At 39.1% G+C, this 16071-nt stretch overlaps 1 protein-coding gene across 1 annotated transcript in view; it reads right to left on the bottom strand.

Annotated features, from left to right (window-relative positions):
• Positions 1 to 15763: 15763 nt before the first annotated feature.
• MDFIC2 (MyoD family inhibitor domain containing 2) overlaps positions 15764 to 16071 on the bottom strand; it is a 106024-nt gene continuing 105716 nt past the window's right edge. Inside the window, exon 5 of the mRNA XM_065932238.1 lies at positions 15764 to 16020. Within this exon, the coding sequence (XP_065788310.1) occupies positions 15764 to 16020 (257 nt within the window). The remainder of the gene's footprint in view (positions 16021 to 16071) is intronic.

The following is a 16071-nucleotide window of genomic DNA, read 5'->3' as shown; positions in this document are numbered from 1 at the left end:
AATGCACCTCTGCCTGTTAGTGGGCCAGTTGTTGCAAGAAAATACATTAAATTGAGAAGGCACTAATGTTTTATAACTGGGGTGCAGTACTGGGAAGCCAGTATTTCTGGGGAGTTTCCAGCTCAGCAGATACTACTGGGGAGGCACTTGGAATTTTCCCCTGATTGGTCATGAGAAATGATTGTCTCAGGAGGAAAAAAAAAATGTGTTGCTCATGGAGCAATAATAAGACCTTTACAATGAATAGAGAGCCGTTTCATCTTACATTCTTTTTTTTTTGTTTTTTTGAACAGCACAACAATCTCATGAAGCCTGAGGCAGTGTAACTGTCCCCATTTTAAAGAGGGGGAAACTGAGACACATGAGCTTGATTGCATATCTACCTTAGAAAGTCAAGGCTGCAAGGGCTGTGGTGGTGCATCTCTCTCTTCATGAGAGAGGCACTCATGAGTGTGCTCTTTTTTCCTAGTTCTTTCTCCTCCTCCCTTCTGAACTCCCTGCTCCTCTTCTTTTCAGAAGTGAAATTTATAGCCACTTAAAGATTGGCTATCGCGTAGTGCTCAGTGAATGCATTTTTGGTGTATGTTGAGTGAATGTTAGATGAGTGTCAATTAAATCATATGTGGACCATAGTACCTAAGAGTTACAGGGACTGTAGGCAAGGGCAGCCCAGCATCTTGTCTAATCAGCTTTCCTTGGCCACCACCCTGTCTTTATTGACTCCCTTCAAAACACCACATTGTGTAGACCCCAGTGGTGTTCAGTATCACATTTTACCACAGGACTAATTTGCTGAAGGCCAGTATCACGTGGGCAGAGGAGACTGGCAGGCTACAGTCCATGGGGTCACAGAGTCAGATGAGACTGAGCACACACACAGCATCCCTAGGATCTTTATCTGCAAGCTCTGAGCTTTGCCTCTAAGCAGGTCTTTACTTGATGATAATGACTGTGTCATTTCCAAAGTTTGGAAGAACACTTTGAGTTCACTTAGCTGCCTATTAGGTGTTAGGATGCCTCCTGTTCTAGCTGAATGGAGTCAATACACTTCTTCATGAGATCTTGGATTATAATGTCAGGCCTGCTGTGTCCAGAAGTCTTCAGGGAAAAGTATAACTCAGGTATATGTCCTTGTTGAGCAGATGGATGGATGTGATAGTGAGATGTTCATGGACAGTTTCACCTGTCCTGTGGCCTTCATTTTCTTGGTGTGTTTCTTTTTTTGTTTCATCATGGGATAGGTTTTTGTTGTTTTATTTAAGCTTGGAGTGTATGTGTGTGTGTGTTTGAAAAGAGAAAGATGGATTAAGGGGAGAGAGTTTTGATTTTCTTAGAGTTTTTGAATGATGGAATTATGAGCTGGTTATCAGTTGAAGACAAATGACTTTGGATAGACTTAGCTTTTAATCTTAGCTAGAAAAGAATCTCAGATGTCTTAATTTTTATAAGCCATATTTCTTCATATGTAAAATGAAGCTATTAATACCTTTTTATAGGCTTCTTTTATGAAGCTTGAACTAAATAATATATATAAATTGCTTAGGCCAGTGCCTACCACGTAGCAAATTCTTGGGCCAATGAGAGCTATTCCAGTAACAAAAGTAATAAAAAATTATAATGACAAAATAATAATCATGTTGATACTTGCTAATATACATGCTAATATATGTATATGATATGTAATATAAATACTAATATATATACATGTTGTATATAGATAACACCCATATACATATATATGACACTTAGGCCTTAGAAAATAGATATCTAAGACCTGAAACTTTTTTACAAAGCCAGGGTCTGTTTTATATACCTTTTATATATCTACGTAGGAAAAAAATCTCTGTTAATTGCATCATTGTCCAGTCAATACAAGTCCTTGACTGAACTTTTAGCTATGCTGTTCCTCATTGAACAATCATGGAGTACAAAGGTATAGATTGCACTACTCTATGTCCATTCATTCTTCCACAAAATATTAAATATGTGCCAACTATGTACCAGGGAATATATTAATAGTAGTTATTAGGTATATGTGCATGTGCGTGTGTGTGCTCAGTCGTGTCTGACTCTTTGCAACCCCATGGACTGTAGCCCACCAGACTCTACTGTTCATGAAATTCTCCAGGCAAGAATACTTGAGTGGGTTGTCATTTTCTGCACCAGGGGATCTGTCCAATACACGGATTAAACCCATGTCTCCCTTGTCCCCTGCACAGGCAGGCAGATTCTTTCCCACTGAGCCACCTGGGAAGCCCCGCAGGGTATACAGTGGTGTATAAAGTGTAGAAAAGACATATTCTTCCTGCTCTTGCTCTGGAGTTACACATTTGATTCTGTATCATGAAGGAAAAGAAAAGTGCTAAGGTATGGTGAAACAAAGGCCTCCTAATGTAAATTGAGGTTTCAGAGGGAAGGAGTGGAAATCTGTGTCCTGAAGGGTTAACTGAAACTAGTCAAAGGAAGGAACAGCACGTATTAATGGCCTGAGGTAGACAGGAGCACCTTAAGTTGGGGGAACTGACTTTTTTCTGCTAAGGCTGGACGTTTTGTGCAAGGATCATGGTATAAGTCATGGTGGGGTGTTTGAAATTCATTGGGAAACAATGGGAGATCGTTGAAGGAGCAAGGAAGTGACCAGTTTTAGTTCCTATTCCATTTGTAAGAGACTTCTTTTTTTCTTCTATTTTTTGGCCATGCCTTGTGGCATGTAGGATTTTAGCTCCTGGATGAGGGACTGAACCCACGTGCCCTGCAGTAGAAGGGCTATCTTTTAACCACTGGACCACTCGGGACATCCCTTAAGAGACTTCTTTTTAGCATTTTCCTACCAGCAATTGCTCTGTTCCCATCTATAGCAGCCCAGTGGTTTCTGCCCTCTCTATCTAATAGGAGATGTCCAGAGAAAAGGCCCAATTTTCTCACTCCTGATAAGGTTAAGTGGCTGATGAAGTTGTATAGTTGGTCTTGAGAGAACACTTATATCTTAAGGGAGATCCAAGTTTCAGCCAAAGGAATGAATCTCTATATGTGATTTTCTTTGCATCAATATGTCAGTGAGCTGAAAGGGCTTCTTTTGGAGAGGAATGTGGCCTGCTTAACAGAGAGCTCAGAGATAAAGAGACCAGGGATCAAGTCCAAGCTCTGCTTCCTTGGTGTGTGAAGGGTGATTTAATCTTCTTAACTCTTGGTTTCCTTAACTGTAAATGGGGAAAGTAATTCATAGGGTTGTTGAATTAACTGAAAAAATGCATGGGAATCAATACACCATTGTAGAACTTTTTATCTTCAATACCACTGTGCAGGGTCCGAGTTGCACCTCCCTTCCCCTGAATTCTCCTTCTTTTGAAAACATTATCATAACGTTTCAGGATAATTTCAAATCGACTTTCTCATGATCTGTATCATGTCATCTATGTTTAGACATTTTCACACTTTCATCTGAAAACATTTTGGGTGTTCTTCCTTTAAGAAACATATACTTTCTTCCACACACATTTTTGCATATTACAAACTGTCTCAATGTGTAAATTATTTCCTTGAAATAATTGGCAATTTGGTGTCGGTGATGGGCAGGGGTGATTCAACTGAGAGCTCAGGGGAGAGATTTTCAGGGAGGGGGCTGAGGAGGAAGTGGTCTTCGGAATCCATGGTGATGCACAATAGGATAAAATAAATGTCAAGTAGACTCAAATGCTCAGAATTCCAATACTAGGTTTGGCTGGAGGTCCTCATTTTGCCTTCAGAGAAGGGACTGGGCAGGAAACAAGAGTCTAATGGTGGTAGCAAGTCTTTCAATTCCCCTGGCATATGCCCTCAGAAAACTTGCTTATCTCCCCAACCCCCGCCCCCATCCCACAAGCCCCTCCTCCCAAAGAAAGGGGTAGGGGAGCTGAAAAACACTTGGCACAGGTGCAAGAAAGCTGAAAACGCCTGGCAGAGCTCTCAGGCGTCTTTTTCCACTCCGCACCAAATGTTTTACAGTCTTCGTGAGCCCATATAGATCCTGGCTTCTGCCCAGTCATTTGTTTGAAACTGTAGGCTCCGAGAAAAGGCTCCACACTGCAGCTGGCCTTTAAACCGTATTTTATGGGGGAGAGTGTTCAGGGTACAGTTGGAATGGGGAGATCTTGCCTTTGACGTTGGACGTAAAAGTAACAGATTGGAGTGGGGTGGAGCTAACGCCGAGGGATTGTTGGTCTGTTCATTTTCCCAGAGAACTTGAAGCTTTTGGAAATTTCACCTCAGTCTCAGTGATATCACGGGTTAATGTATAAAGAGGGCCCCAAATGCAACTTGAGCCCAATTTAGCTCAATTTTACTCAAACATAAATCTAATAGTTCCCAATAATGGAGATGGCAGAATCATTCTTAAGTGATGTAAATTTTTCATTAATTTAGGGCAACTGTGCCTTTGCTCCCACCTGCATACAAGTTCATTATGAATGAACATCTAATAGTTAATGTTTTTGTCTTTCACCTTCTCTATATCCTTTTTTTTTTTTTTTTTTGCCTGCTTATCATGCTTACGACTTGTAATTTCTAAGGTTTAATGACTAATTAGGTTTTTTGGTAAGTATATATTAACAGTGCAAAAGAAAAAAAACTACCAACAGGATAGTTAATCAAAACTGAAATTTGAATGTAAAATATCCCTGTTAACAATTTAGGGACAAGTAGACATTTGCATCCTCCTCAGACCTTTGGATTTAAATAACTTTTTAAAATTGAATACTTGCTGTGTCAGTCACTCTCCTAAAGACATCTGATATACTTTTTTGTTTTATCTTCAGTATAACTATAAGATCTAAGTTGATCTCCCTATTCTAGGTAAGGAAACTTGAGGTATAGGAAATTTAAGTAACTTACCCAAAGAGATGATTATGAATCTGTATTATGGATTTATTGTCTGGTCCTTTAAAAAAGTTTTCAGAAACCATGAAGAGCAAAATATTCCCAGAGTAAGTATTGTTGTATCCACTTCACTATAGTCAGTAGCTTATATAAAATGACTTACCCTGGAATAGAGTTAAAAATCCTGGTGCTCCAGGAGGAGGAGGTTTCTCAGAGGTCGAGACTTGCCTTTCTCAAACAGAGAAATCATGGCATATGCAACTGAATGCCTGAGTTGCCTAATGTGGATGTTACAGGTTCCTTATTATTTTGGAAGTAGAATTCTCTGAAAGTCAGCTCATACCCAGTGTCTTCTGGGGTGCCAGAACTGTGACAAAAGGTATACTCTTCTTGAAATAAGCTAGTCATCATATACATGGCATAATGTGAATCATGGCCCTTAATTTTGAGACTCTATTCTTATGAACTCCATCAATAAATAAATGAGTGTTTTCTCAGTTCTCAAAGTGAGAGCAAGTAAAAGAAAAAAAAAATAATGGAACCATAGATATCTATTTAGAGGGATGGTGAGATAGAGAAGGAACGAGCACATAGCATGCTGTGAAACAACAAGAAAGATAAGAGAGTGTCACTAGTTCCCCGTGGCAGAATCAAAATCTTCATTTGGATGAAAAGAATCCCAAATCTCTGTTCTGTGAGCTAAAGCAGATGGATGTTCCATGTTGGTACAGACTCCTGTTTGAAGCAGTGTGGTTATAAGGATGGGGTGGGTCATTTGATTTTCTCTGAAGTACTGTCTTATGCAGCTGTCTAAAAGAATTATGATACCCCATGAAGTGCACCATCCATGATGCTTTTAAAAATATTAAATAAAGGCTTCAACCAATGTCTCAAATCTATTTGCCCTTATTTATACACATGATTCTTTGGCTAATATATGTTTGGAAAATGCTGAGTTCAACACATATGTGTAGGGTATTTTTTACTACAGGACTTCTCACAGTCTTTAATATTCCCTCTGAGTCTCCAAGAAGATGTAATGTTATACCCCTTGATCTTAGAATGCGTCTTCCACAAAAGCGTCTACTGGAAACTACTGTGCTGTCAAACAGGTAGGGAAATGCTGGGGTATTGTTGCTTAGCTAAAGAAAGGTCTGACTTTTTCATTTTCAGAGTAATTGAGGCTAAGCCCCCACCTCCCTGGACGTTCATTGTGAATGAGTTTTTCACAGTTAACTCTTCTCCTTTCTCCCTCTCTAGTCCTTTTTGGTTTCTTATCATGCTTGGAACACATAATTCCTAAGGATTAATAACTAATTAGATTTTTCAACAACCATAAATTAAAGATGTAAAAGAAGAAATGAAAACAGTAGGGTAAGTCAGAACTGAAATTTGGAGTCTCAGCTCTCACTGAATAATTTAGTTGTAAGCCCTTGCTGGAATAACTATGTGCATTTGTGTCACCTTTCTGGGGAATCCTTGGGAAGAATCCTGAAATGGAGTCCAGAATACCTCTTGGCATGGTATATTTAACTTCTCAAGTTGTCAGATGAGACTAATGCATTGTGTACTTATCTGAAGTGCGATGGGCAAAGTTTGCTGTGCCCTTTTCCACCCTAAAAGAATGGAAGTGTATGCAAATCCCTGCCAAAACCCTTTCCCATTAGGTGTGATGTTGCTTGTCCTGTTGATCTCGACAGCTCCATCATAAATTGCAAAAAAAAAAAAAAAAAAAAAAAAAGCTGTGCCCTTTTCAACTCATGACTATAGTTTTATAAAATTACAAAATTAAGATATTTTTGCAGCCTTGAATCTTAAAATGATTCTTTCTTGTTTTAAGCACCATACCCCACAAAATGTGAATTTGCCTCCATTCCTAAGAAAGCTTTAATTGGGTTTTCCCATAGAAGGAAGGGCTATGGCAGATGTCTTTAACATGGCCTTCTTAGGGAAAAGACCATTCTGATTTAAGGAAGCATACTAGATAAGAGAGATCTGAAAACATACAAACTTTATAGGGATTCTAGAACAGAGTCCCCCCCCCCCCCCCCACAGCGATATAACCAGATAAGTACATTGTCTTTGCTCTGCTCAATGAATTTTTATAAAACCATTGCTTCTCTAAAAGCCTGCGAAATATGTGACATGTGAGATCTTTAGTTGCGGCTTGTGAACTCTTAGTTGCAGCATGTGGGATCTAATTCCCTGACGAGAGATTGAACCCAGGCCCCTGCATTGGGAGCATGGAATCTTAGCCTCTGGACCACTAGAGAAGTCCCTGAAAATTTTAGTGAAAGTAGTAAGTCTACACATGTGCTAAATCTACACAAAAGATTTTGATAGAATTATCTCTTCTACTTTTAACAGTGACCCATGTTCAGTTCAGTTCAGTCACTCAGTCGTGTCCAACTCTTTGCGACCCCATGAACTGCAGCACTCCAGGCCTCCCTATCCATCACCAACTCCCAGAGTTCACCCAAACCCATGTCCATGGGGTAGGTGTTAATAGACAAATTTTATGATGTGAGATTCAAACAGGTTTATTTACTAACTTAGTTTGTTTAGCTAGTAAACAGCGGAGACAGGACTAGTACCCATGTCTGTCTTTAGACTTCAACCTTCTTATCTACTCTTATATTGCTTCTTAAAGCCATTTCATAGAATTTACTTGTGTTATAATGGGGACATTCTAGAAGAGGAGTGTCCTGATAACCCAAACACCCCAAGGCCAGAAGCGGGGGCCTTTAGGATGGTGAACCTTTGGGATGCTCCTCTAATTGAATGCCTAGGTAATATTCTAGCCACTAAAAAGAAAAGGATCTAAGATCACTTTAAACTAAAGGGTATCCTCCACCCTTCCAACTCCTTCCTCCCCTGGAAGGATCTTGAATTTCTGTATCAGTGGTATTAGTTATAAAATTTCTGCTCACTCTGGGGTTCCATAGGGCATCTTGATCATGGTGTGACTGTTTCCTTCATGCAGAAAACACCAGCAGGAGCAGAGAGGAGTAAATTTCAAGCATGACCAACAATAAATACATGGGTTCTAAGCCAATGCAAATGTGCTGAAAGTTCATCAGATGAGTTTTCACTGATTATTCCTACAGGACCAATCCAGCTATTGAGAAGTCAGTTTCCATTATTTTTTCCCCATGTGGCAGAACTTGCCAGCGGCCTGGAATACAATTTAGACTCTAGTCAGATGGGATTTGCACTTCGTCCAACCCTGAATAGTCACTCCTTGGCTATTATTTTTCACTCTATTGTAAATAGCAAGAGGCAGATGAAAAGGTAAAAAATATGTTGGTTGGAAGATACTTATTCTCGCCTACCTAGGGTAATCAAGAGGCGACATCAGCTCCAGATTTGGTAAGTAATAACTCACATTTGACTTTAATACACTGTGATAAACTTTGAGGAATATATCTTTTAAAGCATAAAACGCTTTACCTCTGATTTAAAGTTTGGGGGATTGGTCCTCTGCCGTCGGCGGCTTAGATTTAGCATCTCTGGAAATTCCAGAGCAATTTTAAACTACTCTTTTTGATCACTTGCTGCAGTTCCAGCTTTCAAAGAGAATGAGATGTTTTGGGAATGAATTGTGATGGACTTATATGAAAATTTATATGACCAAGAATTGGATTTGTTCCCCTGGAATATTATAGATTATGTTTTATGTTGGAATTACATCAGTGTGCAGAGCAGCAGAAGGCTGGCTTAATGTAGCTAAAAATATACCTTGACTTTCCACTTGGAATAAAACTCTCCCCTCCCCAACCCGTTCCTTCCCTAATGAAAATAATGGCTTCATGACTCATAGACATGATAGACAGTAGGGAATATTTGAGTCTTAAAATAGGAAGAGTTTGAGAAAGGACTAATAGCCCTTTTCTAATTTCTTTCCCATCCATCTCTCTCCTCTTGTTTTCCCTGTCACCATCCTATTTCAGGCCTTCAGCACCCGTGCCTCACTGCAGTGGCGCCTTTGTGAGAATCAGCCTCTTCTTGCTCTCACTGGTCCTGTACGCCGTGTCACGGCCCATCCTCCTCCCACCCCACTTTAATCACATAATCCCGTGCCATTTTTCAGTGGCTTTCATTTGTTCCAAAGTAAATCACAAACTAACATTCAGAGGCCTTTCTAGATATGAACCTCACCCCTTCCTCCTTCCCCACAGTCACTCACTTCCTAACCACCCCCTTAGTCCAGGCCTCTACCAAGTCTTTCCCGGAGTTGGGCAATAACCTCCCAACTGGTTACATAGTCTTTCATTAAACCTGCCGTTGCCCAGTTTATGATTAAAGCGCCATTGGTAGCATGCAGGATGATTTTTGGTGCTACACAGACAGTATTTTTTTAAGAATTATTTTTTATTGATGTATGGTATCTTTACAATGCTGTGTTAATGTCTGCTCTACAGCAAAGTGAATCAGTTCTACATATCCATAGAGCCCTTCTTTTCTGGGTTTTCTTCCTAGTTAGGTCATCACAGAACACTCAGTAGAGTTCTCCCAGCTACACAGTAAGTTTTCATTAGTTATCTATTTTAGGCATACTATCAGTAGCGTATATATGTTAATCCCAGTTTACTAATTCCTCCCGCCACTTGGTGTCCATACATTTGTTCTCTGTGCACATAGACACTTTTTTATTTTCAATTTCTCTGATCACATGTTAATACTTTATTGTAAAAATACTACTAGTAGATCAAGACCATGAATTTATGCATATTATTGCTTAAGTGAGGGTCATCAAAAACATGAGCTAGGAGGGTAACCTCATGATGTTTGTGGGTCTGTGGAAGCACTTCTACAGCATTTAGAATCCTAACTCTACCTCACCTCCCAAGGGCAGTTTTCCAAACTCACCCCCTGGGCTAGATCAAGTCTTACTGCCTTGCCTACATCAGCAGTTATTTGATTGTAGCAATGACAGTGACAGCACTGGCAAGGTCCTACCTTCTTGCCTTCCCCTTCCATTGCCTGCACCTTAATTGCAAAGCTGTACCGCAGTGGTCTGAAACATTCATGCAGTTTTCTGAAGAGCCTCAATTACAAATGATGATTATCTTAGCTGCTGAGAGAATCTTGTTCGATATTCTTGTTTTATTTTTTAAAATACTTACGGGAACTTGATGTTCAATGAAGACCCTTAGGCAGAAAGTGCTGAAAGAGGGAACAAAGATGATGTAGGAGAGAGCTGAACGTAGTGAAAGCTCTGAATCCACAAAATAAGTTGTGGCTTTGTAAATTCACTAAGTACATTTGAGGAACAATAAACCATAAAAGAGGTTACTGTGACCTTGGTTTCTGCCTAGCTTTTGAGATAAAAGGTCTCAGTATCAGAATGCATTTGGTTGACTGTAGTGTTGTTGACTGATTAAAAACAATTCATGCTCTTGTGGAATGCTGATGAGGGACTGGTCCGGGCCCTGTGGGCAGGATGAGCTCTGGAGGAAGAGATCAGCATTGCTTTGCTAAAATGGAGCACTAAAAGGTAAGCCTTTGTAACCAGAAAAGAATGGGGCAGAGCTCCTGACATAAAGATTAAGTTGCTATACATTGATTTTGCATTTATTACTTATTAGAGTACCTATCTTAAAAGCATATTGAAGATGTTTCAAATTCTCATCATTGCATAGGATAGCAACTCAGAAAACATTTAGTATCAGCGAGTGGGTTTCTTTGAATAGTGTCTTATTTTTCTGATTGCTTTTGCTTTAGAAGTGATCCTTGGGCTTTATTTTGATTCAGTCATTTTTCATATGTACAACTTTTAGACTTAGGGATAAAAAAGTGAAAACATTGAAATGAACACAAGTGGTTCAAGCCTTGCAACAATTGCTTATTTGGTGTGAACCTTGGGCAAGTTACTTAATTTATTTAAGTCTCTTGTTTTCCCTAGGAAAATGAAGATGCTAGTAGAATAGGGCTGTTTAGAGAATAGCCATAATGTATATAAATCACTTAAATATTATATTTTCTACTTAATATTTCTCTCATCTGTAAAATAAGAATAATACAGTAAAGGGAACACTGTCAAGCTCTCTGGCCTCCTCCTAACTATGTACTGAGAGCGTGTGGTGAAGTTTGTAGATGGTATTGCAATCCAGGTTTAAGAATGCCTCAGTCTCACCCTCCCACTCACCCCTTTCTCCCTGTGTTGAGTTCAGCAGAGGGAGCTATATGGATAGGAAAAATAGCTAGATGGGGAACAGATTCTCTTCTAGCGATGTAAGCACTAATCAAGGCAGGTCTTTCTAGGTAAGACCGAATCAGAAAACACAATGTAGATGTCAAGGTTCAAGTGAAGACCTCTGTAGACTACTTCTTAAATCAGGATAGCCCTGGCTAAGGTGCTTCCTCAGTTGCCAACAGAGATGTGACATGACCAGCTTAGTCTAAGGAAGGAGGCCCTGCATCAACCTTAGACAGCAGGGAAAATGAGAAGGTCCTGCTCTTGAGCTGGTCTTTAAACCATATTCCCTGACCTAAACTACACCCACTTTGTAAAATGTGGCCCAGTGAATGTCCTGGCTTCTGACCAAAGAGATCAACAACCCTTGCTCTCATGACAGCAGGGAGGAAGCAGAAGGATCATCACTTTCCTAAATTCCTTCTGAAAATGTGGAGTCTGTTGCACTGGGGCTGCTAGACTTAGCAAATAGAAATATAGGACAAGCAGTTTAATTTGAATTTCAGATAAACAAGGAATTGTTTCATAGTATCAGTATTAATATGTCACGTGCAACATTTGGGACATTGCTTATACTAAAGTATTATCTGTTGTTTACTGGAAATTTAAAGTTTAAATTTACCTGACAAGTTTGTTTCTAACAGTTGTTTAAGGTCCATTTGGCAATGACTTATTGAGACTGATAGAAAGGCTTTCAGAGCTCTTTGGGGGGTTGTCCTGTGTGTTGTAGGATGTTTAGTAGCATTCTTGGCTTTTAATCACTAAAGCTTAATAGCGTCTTTCCTCTTTCCATTGTGATAACCAGATATTAATATGCCTCAAGACATTGCCAGATGAGTGCCAAATCACCCCTAACCAAGAACCACTGCTTTAGAGGCAGCAGCAAAAGCCAGGCTATGATGCATATCAGGATGGTAGACCAGACGGTGGCACTTTTTTTTTTTTCCCTTCTACTTTTTTGGCCACACCACATGGCTTGTGGGATTTAGTTACCCGACCACAGGTCAAACTCACAGCCCCTGCATTGGAAGCATGATGGAGTCTTAACCACTGGACCACCAGGAAAGACCAAGAAAGTGGCACTTTTATTTAGCACTGATGCAGATCCTGTCCTTACCTCCATCCCTCATCCCTTCCCACATTCTGGGATCTTTCATGGTGATGTAACGAGCTGTCTAGGCCTATGTAGAAAGTCCCGGTAATCCAGTTTTGGTCCAGTGTTGATTATAATCACTAGAAAATTATGCTCTATTCACTCTACCTTTCTAAACAAATCAATAGAGCCTCTCTATGGCGTGCTGCGATTCATGGGGTCTCAGAGAGTCGGACACGACTGAGCGACTGAACTGACTGACTGAACTGATGGCTTCTCTTCAGGTTTTAACTCAGATATCTTTTTTGAAGAACACCCAACAAAATATTAAATCAAGTACTTAAATTTTATAATTTTATCACAGGTCATCAGTTTGTGTAACCTGGGTGAACTTAACATTTAATGGGCAAAATTCTTAGAGTCAAAGTGCCTTACTTAAGTGTATGTACAGTTCTTTTGTTCAGTTTTGTAAAGGGAGAAATTTAGAGGCATTGGATAATGAATTCTGCCCTTCAGACATTTCCACCTACACATTTATCCTTGAAAAAATGCTGATATGCCTTCATGTGATATTTCCTATTTGTGAAGGTTCCCTGACTAAATATGTTGTCTCATTTCTTTGGGAAAAAAAAGAAAAAACTGAGGCGACTTTTGCCTTATTAACTTTGATTGTCCAGCATTGATAATTAATTTTGTAGGCCTATCAGCTTATGTAGTGGGAAAATTTCATTAGCAAGTTAAATGTAACTTCATTTCTTCATGGCTTCCCATATTTTGTAGGTCTTTAGAGAAGCAATGGTTTTATAAAAATCCATTGAGCAGAGCAAAGACAATTTACTTATCTGGTTATATTGTGTAGGAAAAAAAAAATCTCTTTCTGGAATCCCTATAAAGGTTGTATGTTCTCAGAGCTCTCTTATCTAGTGTGCTTCCTTAAATCAGAATGTTCTTTTCCCTAAGAAGCCCACCTTAAAGAACAACATTATCTTTATTTGTGATCACAGGCTTTCATCATGGCAGAAAAAAAATCTGAACCTTCGCAGACTATGATATTTGTATTTAATCAATAACCACGTTCCGTTTTCATCTGTCTTACCTCTGCAATTGCATTTTCCCAGCTGTGTATGCTTTATTGTGTAAGAATTCAATTGAAAGAGCCATTCATGTTTGCAAAAAGGATGATGTTTTATTATTGGTGATAAAGAAAAGAAATTTCACACTTTGTATAACCGACCCTTTCTTTTAGAGCATGACAAATTCTGAAAGTGAGGAGTAAGTTAACAAACCGTGGAAAGAGAGGCCACAGAAGGATCTTGTAGTATTCTGACCACAGTATAAAATAAGACCTGACAATTTTTATGTCTTTAATTGACAAGTATTCAGTTCACTTCTAAAATGGATCATCTTTGCCCAATTTGAGGGTTATATAGACTAGAAAGAATAAGGGGATGATAGTCAAAATATTTAACATTTATATGACATGGCCTGATTAATGAGATGAGATACCATATTATTGGGACAGGATCCCAAAGACCCTCTACAGGTCCAGATGTTCTTCCTTGAGTGACTGGACCTTGAGGAGGTGGGTGGGGGCTCGGAGAGGGGTCAGGTGGTTAGGAGTATGGGAGAAGCCCTAAGGAGGCTCACAGTAGCAACTGTTTATGAGCCAGTCTGGTAGTATTTTGATATTTGAGCAACTGGAACAGGTATACAGCTGCCTGTATGGAGCTGCGTAGAGCTGAACTAAGAAGCAGAGAATTCTGGGGTAATGCACGGCCATTAAAACTCACCGCTTTGAGTTTCTGACACTGCCATTAAATCACTGTATGATCTTGGATCAGTCAGTACTTGGGGGACTGTTTTTCTCTTATGAAAATATTGGGTAACAACTACTTTAGGTCCCCTTCTTAATAGTATATATTTTTCCATCCTAAAGATCTGCAAGTTCTATACATACAATTGTCTCTAAGCTTCTAGAAAGAATTGAGACTATAGTGTTTCATAAGGTTGGGTTCTGTCTTGCTCTGTGCTTTGTGGATAACATGATAATTGAACAGGGATGAAGCCTGCAGTAGCCGTAGATATACTGGGTTACCAGGAACAAGACAAGAACAGTTCAATGTTTTTTATAAAGGGCAGTTTAAAATATTTTCAGAAGATTAAGAGTTTTCAGTGTTTTGAGAAAGTTATTGCATAGTAGAAAAATGTGCTAGTTGGCTACAGACACAAACCAAGTGTGCCTTTTGTCCCAAGTTGCCAAAGTCAGGCAAAGATAGATATTTTGGAATTTGTTGTTGTTGTTGTTTGTCTAGATCATAAAAGTTCCCTTGACTCATTTCACTTTTGTGTTCTTTGTTTATTGATAAAGTGTGTTTTTTTTTACATTTGATGAAGGTAGTGAGATAGCGCCATTAGAATATTTAAGAACACGTTTGTGAGCAGTGCCATGCCTACAGAGACTAAAGAAAATTCAAGTGACTTCAACCCCCACAAATTGTTTTAATTTGTTTGAATTGTTTGTTTTAATTTGTTTGAGTCAAAAGTTGCTTTCTAAGTTTATACTACATCTTACAAAGATTTGTTGTAAATATAAGGAAGTGCTCAATATAATTGTGAATCACTTGAATTTTCAGAAAAAGAAAAAAAGATATGGTTTCTGAAGCACATTCTGTGTTAGGAAACTCAGTGGTGAGTAAGTACCTGCACATGTATTTCTTTCGGGTTCCTACACAACTGATCATTTAGTAAAATGAACTGGTTCTGTTTTAATATCCTGTTGCTTATTGTACCTGACAAACAGAAATGAGGAAAATGAAGAATTGACGATCTGGGGTCATTTTCTTGAAAGTTGCACATAATTCCCGTTTCTGCTTACTAGAATAAAAAAAAGATTTTCTGTAACAAATTAAGAATATGCATAACCTGTTATGACATAGTCATAAGCATATAATAATATGGTCTAGAATTACAGTACTCTCTCAAAGTACATCATATTCAAAATTCACTGGATATGTCTTAGAGACATCTGTTGTAATTACAGGAACACGGTTTCTAATTCATTTAATTCCCTTTCCTACCTAAACTGTACATATAAGTGAATTTTAAGAGACTGTATAAATAAATTTTTAATTACAAAATGATGTTATACAATACATTATTAATAATAACCAACAATGCATAATGTTTATGCATGAGTCCATTGGAAAGACAAGCTAATGTATGTCAGTTCTAAAAGAATGCACTAATTTGTCCTGAATTTGTGAATGAAGTTGAATCCATGATGCAAGCCAATGAGTGCAATAACACAGAATGGTTCGGCATGCTATTTTGCAGTCAAGAAACATCTTGTACCTATGGCATTTAAGAAGTATTTAAGATTTGTTCATCACATGTGATCAAGATCTGATTTTTCAGCGAGCCATGCGGTAGGGAAATTTGGAACCAGACCATGGAGTTGACAATACTAGCTTTTTCCCAGACAGGTGCAGAATAAAATGGTCTAGAGCATCCAAGAAATGTGTACAGTCCTTACATTTCAGCACATGAAAATCACAGGCTCATTGTCATGAAGTTTCCCCTGAGGGCCAAAAGGTCTGCCTGAATGTGGTCCCTCTGTGGCACTAACGATAACAGATTTCTGAAATCTCCATGGCCAGCTCCAGACACTCACTGGTCTCATGACATTCAAAAAGGCTGCAGCCAATGTCACAGTTGCAGTTGCAGTCATTCCGGGAGTGGCTTTCATCTGAGGTGTGATGGTACCTGTGAGAGGGGCAGCAAATATTGATACACACAGTTTCACACGTGTCCGGGAGCATCAGGAGACAATCCAAAAACTGGCAGAACAGACAGGCGAGGATAAGGGAGGCGCAGTCCTCTGTTGAAAGAAGAAAGAAAGACAATTATATGTGGCTCATCTGGGGACACA

This window comes from Muntiacus reevesi, chromosome 4 (assembly GCF_963930625.1).
Source record: "Muntiacus reevesi chromosome 4, mMunRee1.1, whole genome shotgun sequence".
Lineage (NCBI taxonomy): Eukaryota > Metazoa > Chordata > Mammalia > Artiodactyla > Cervidae > Muntiacus > Muntiacus reevesi.
This window is presented reverse-complemented; position numbering and strand designations above follow the sequence as displayed.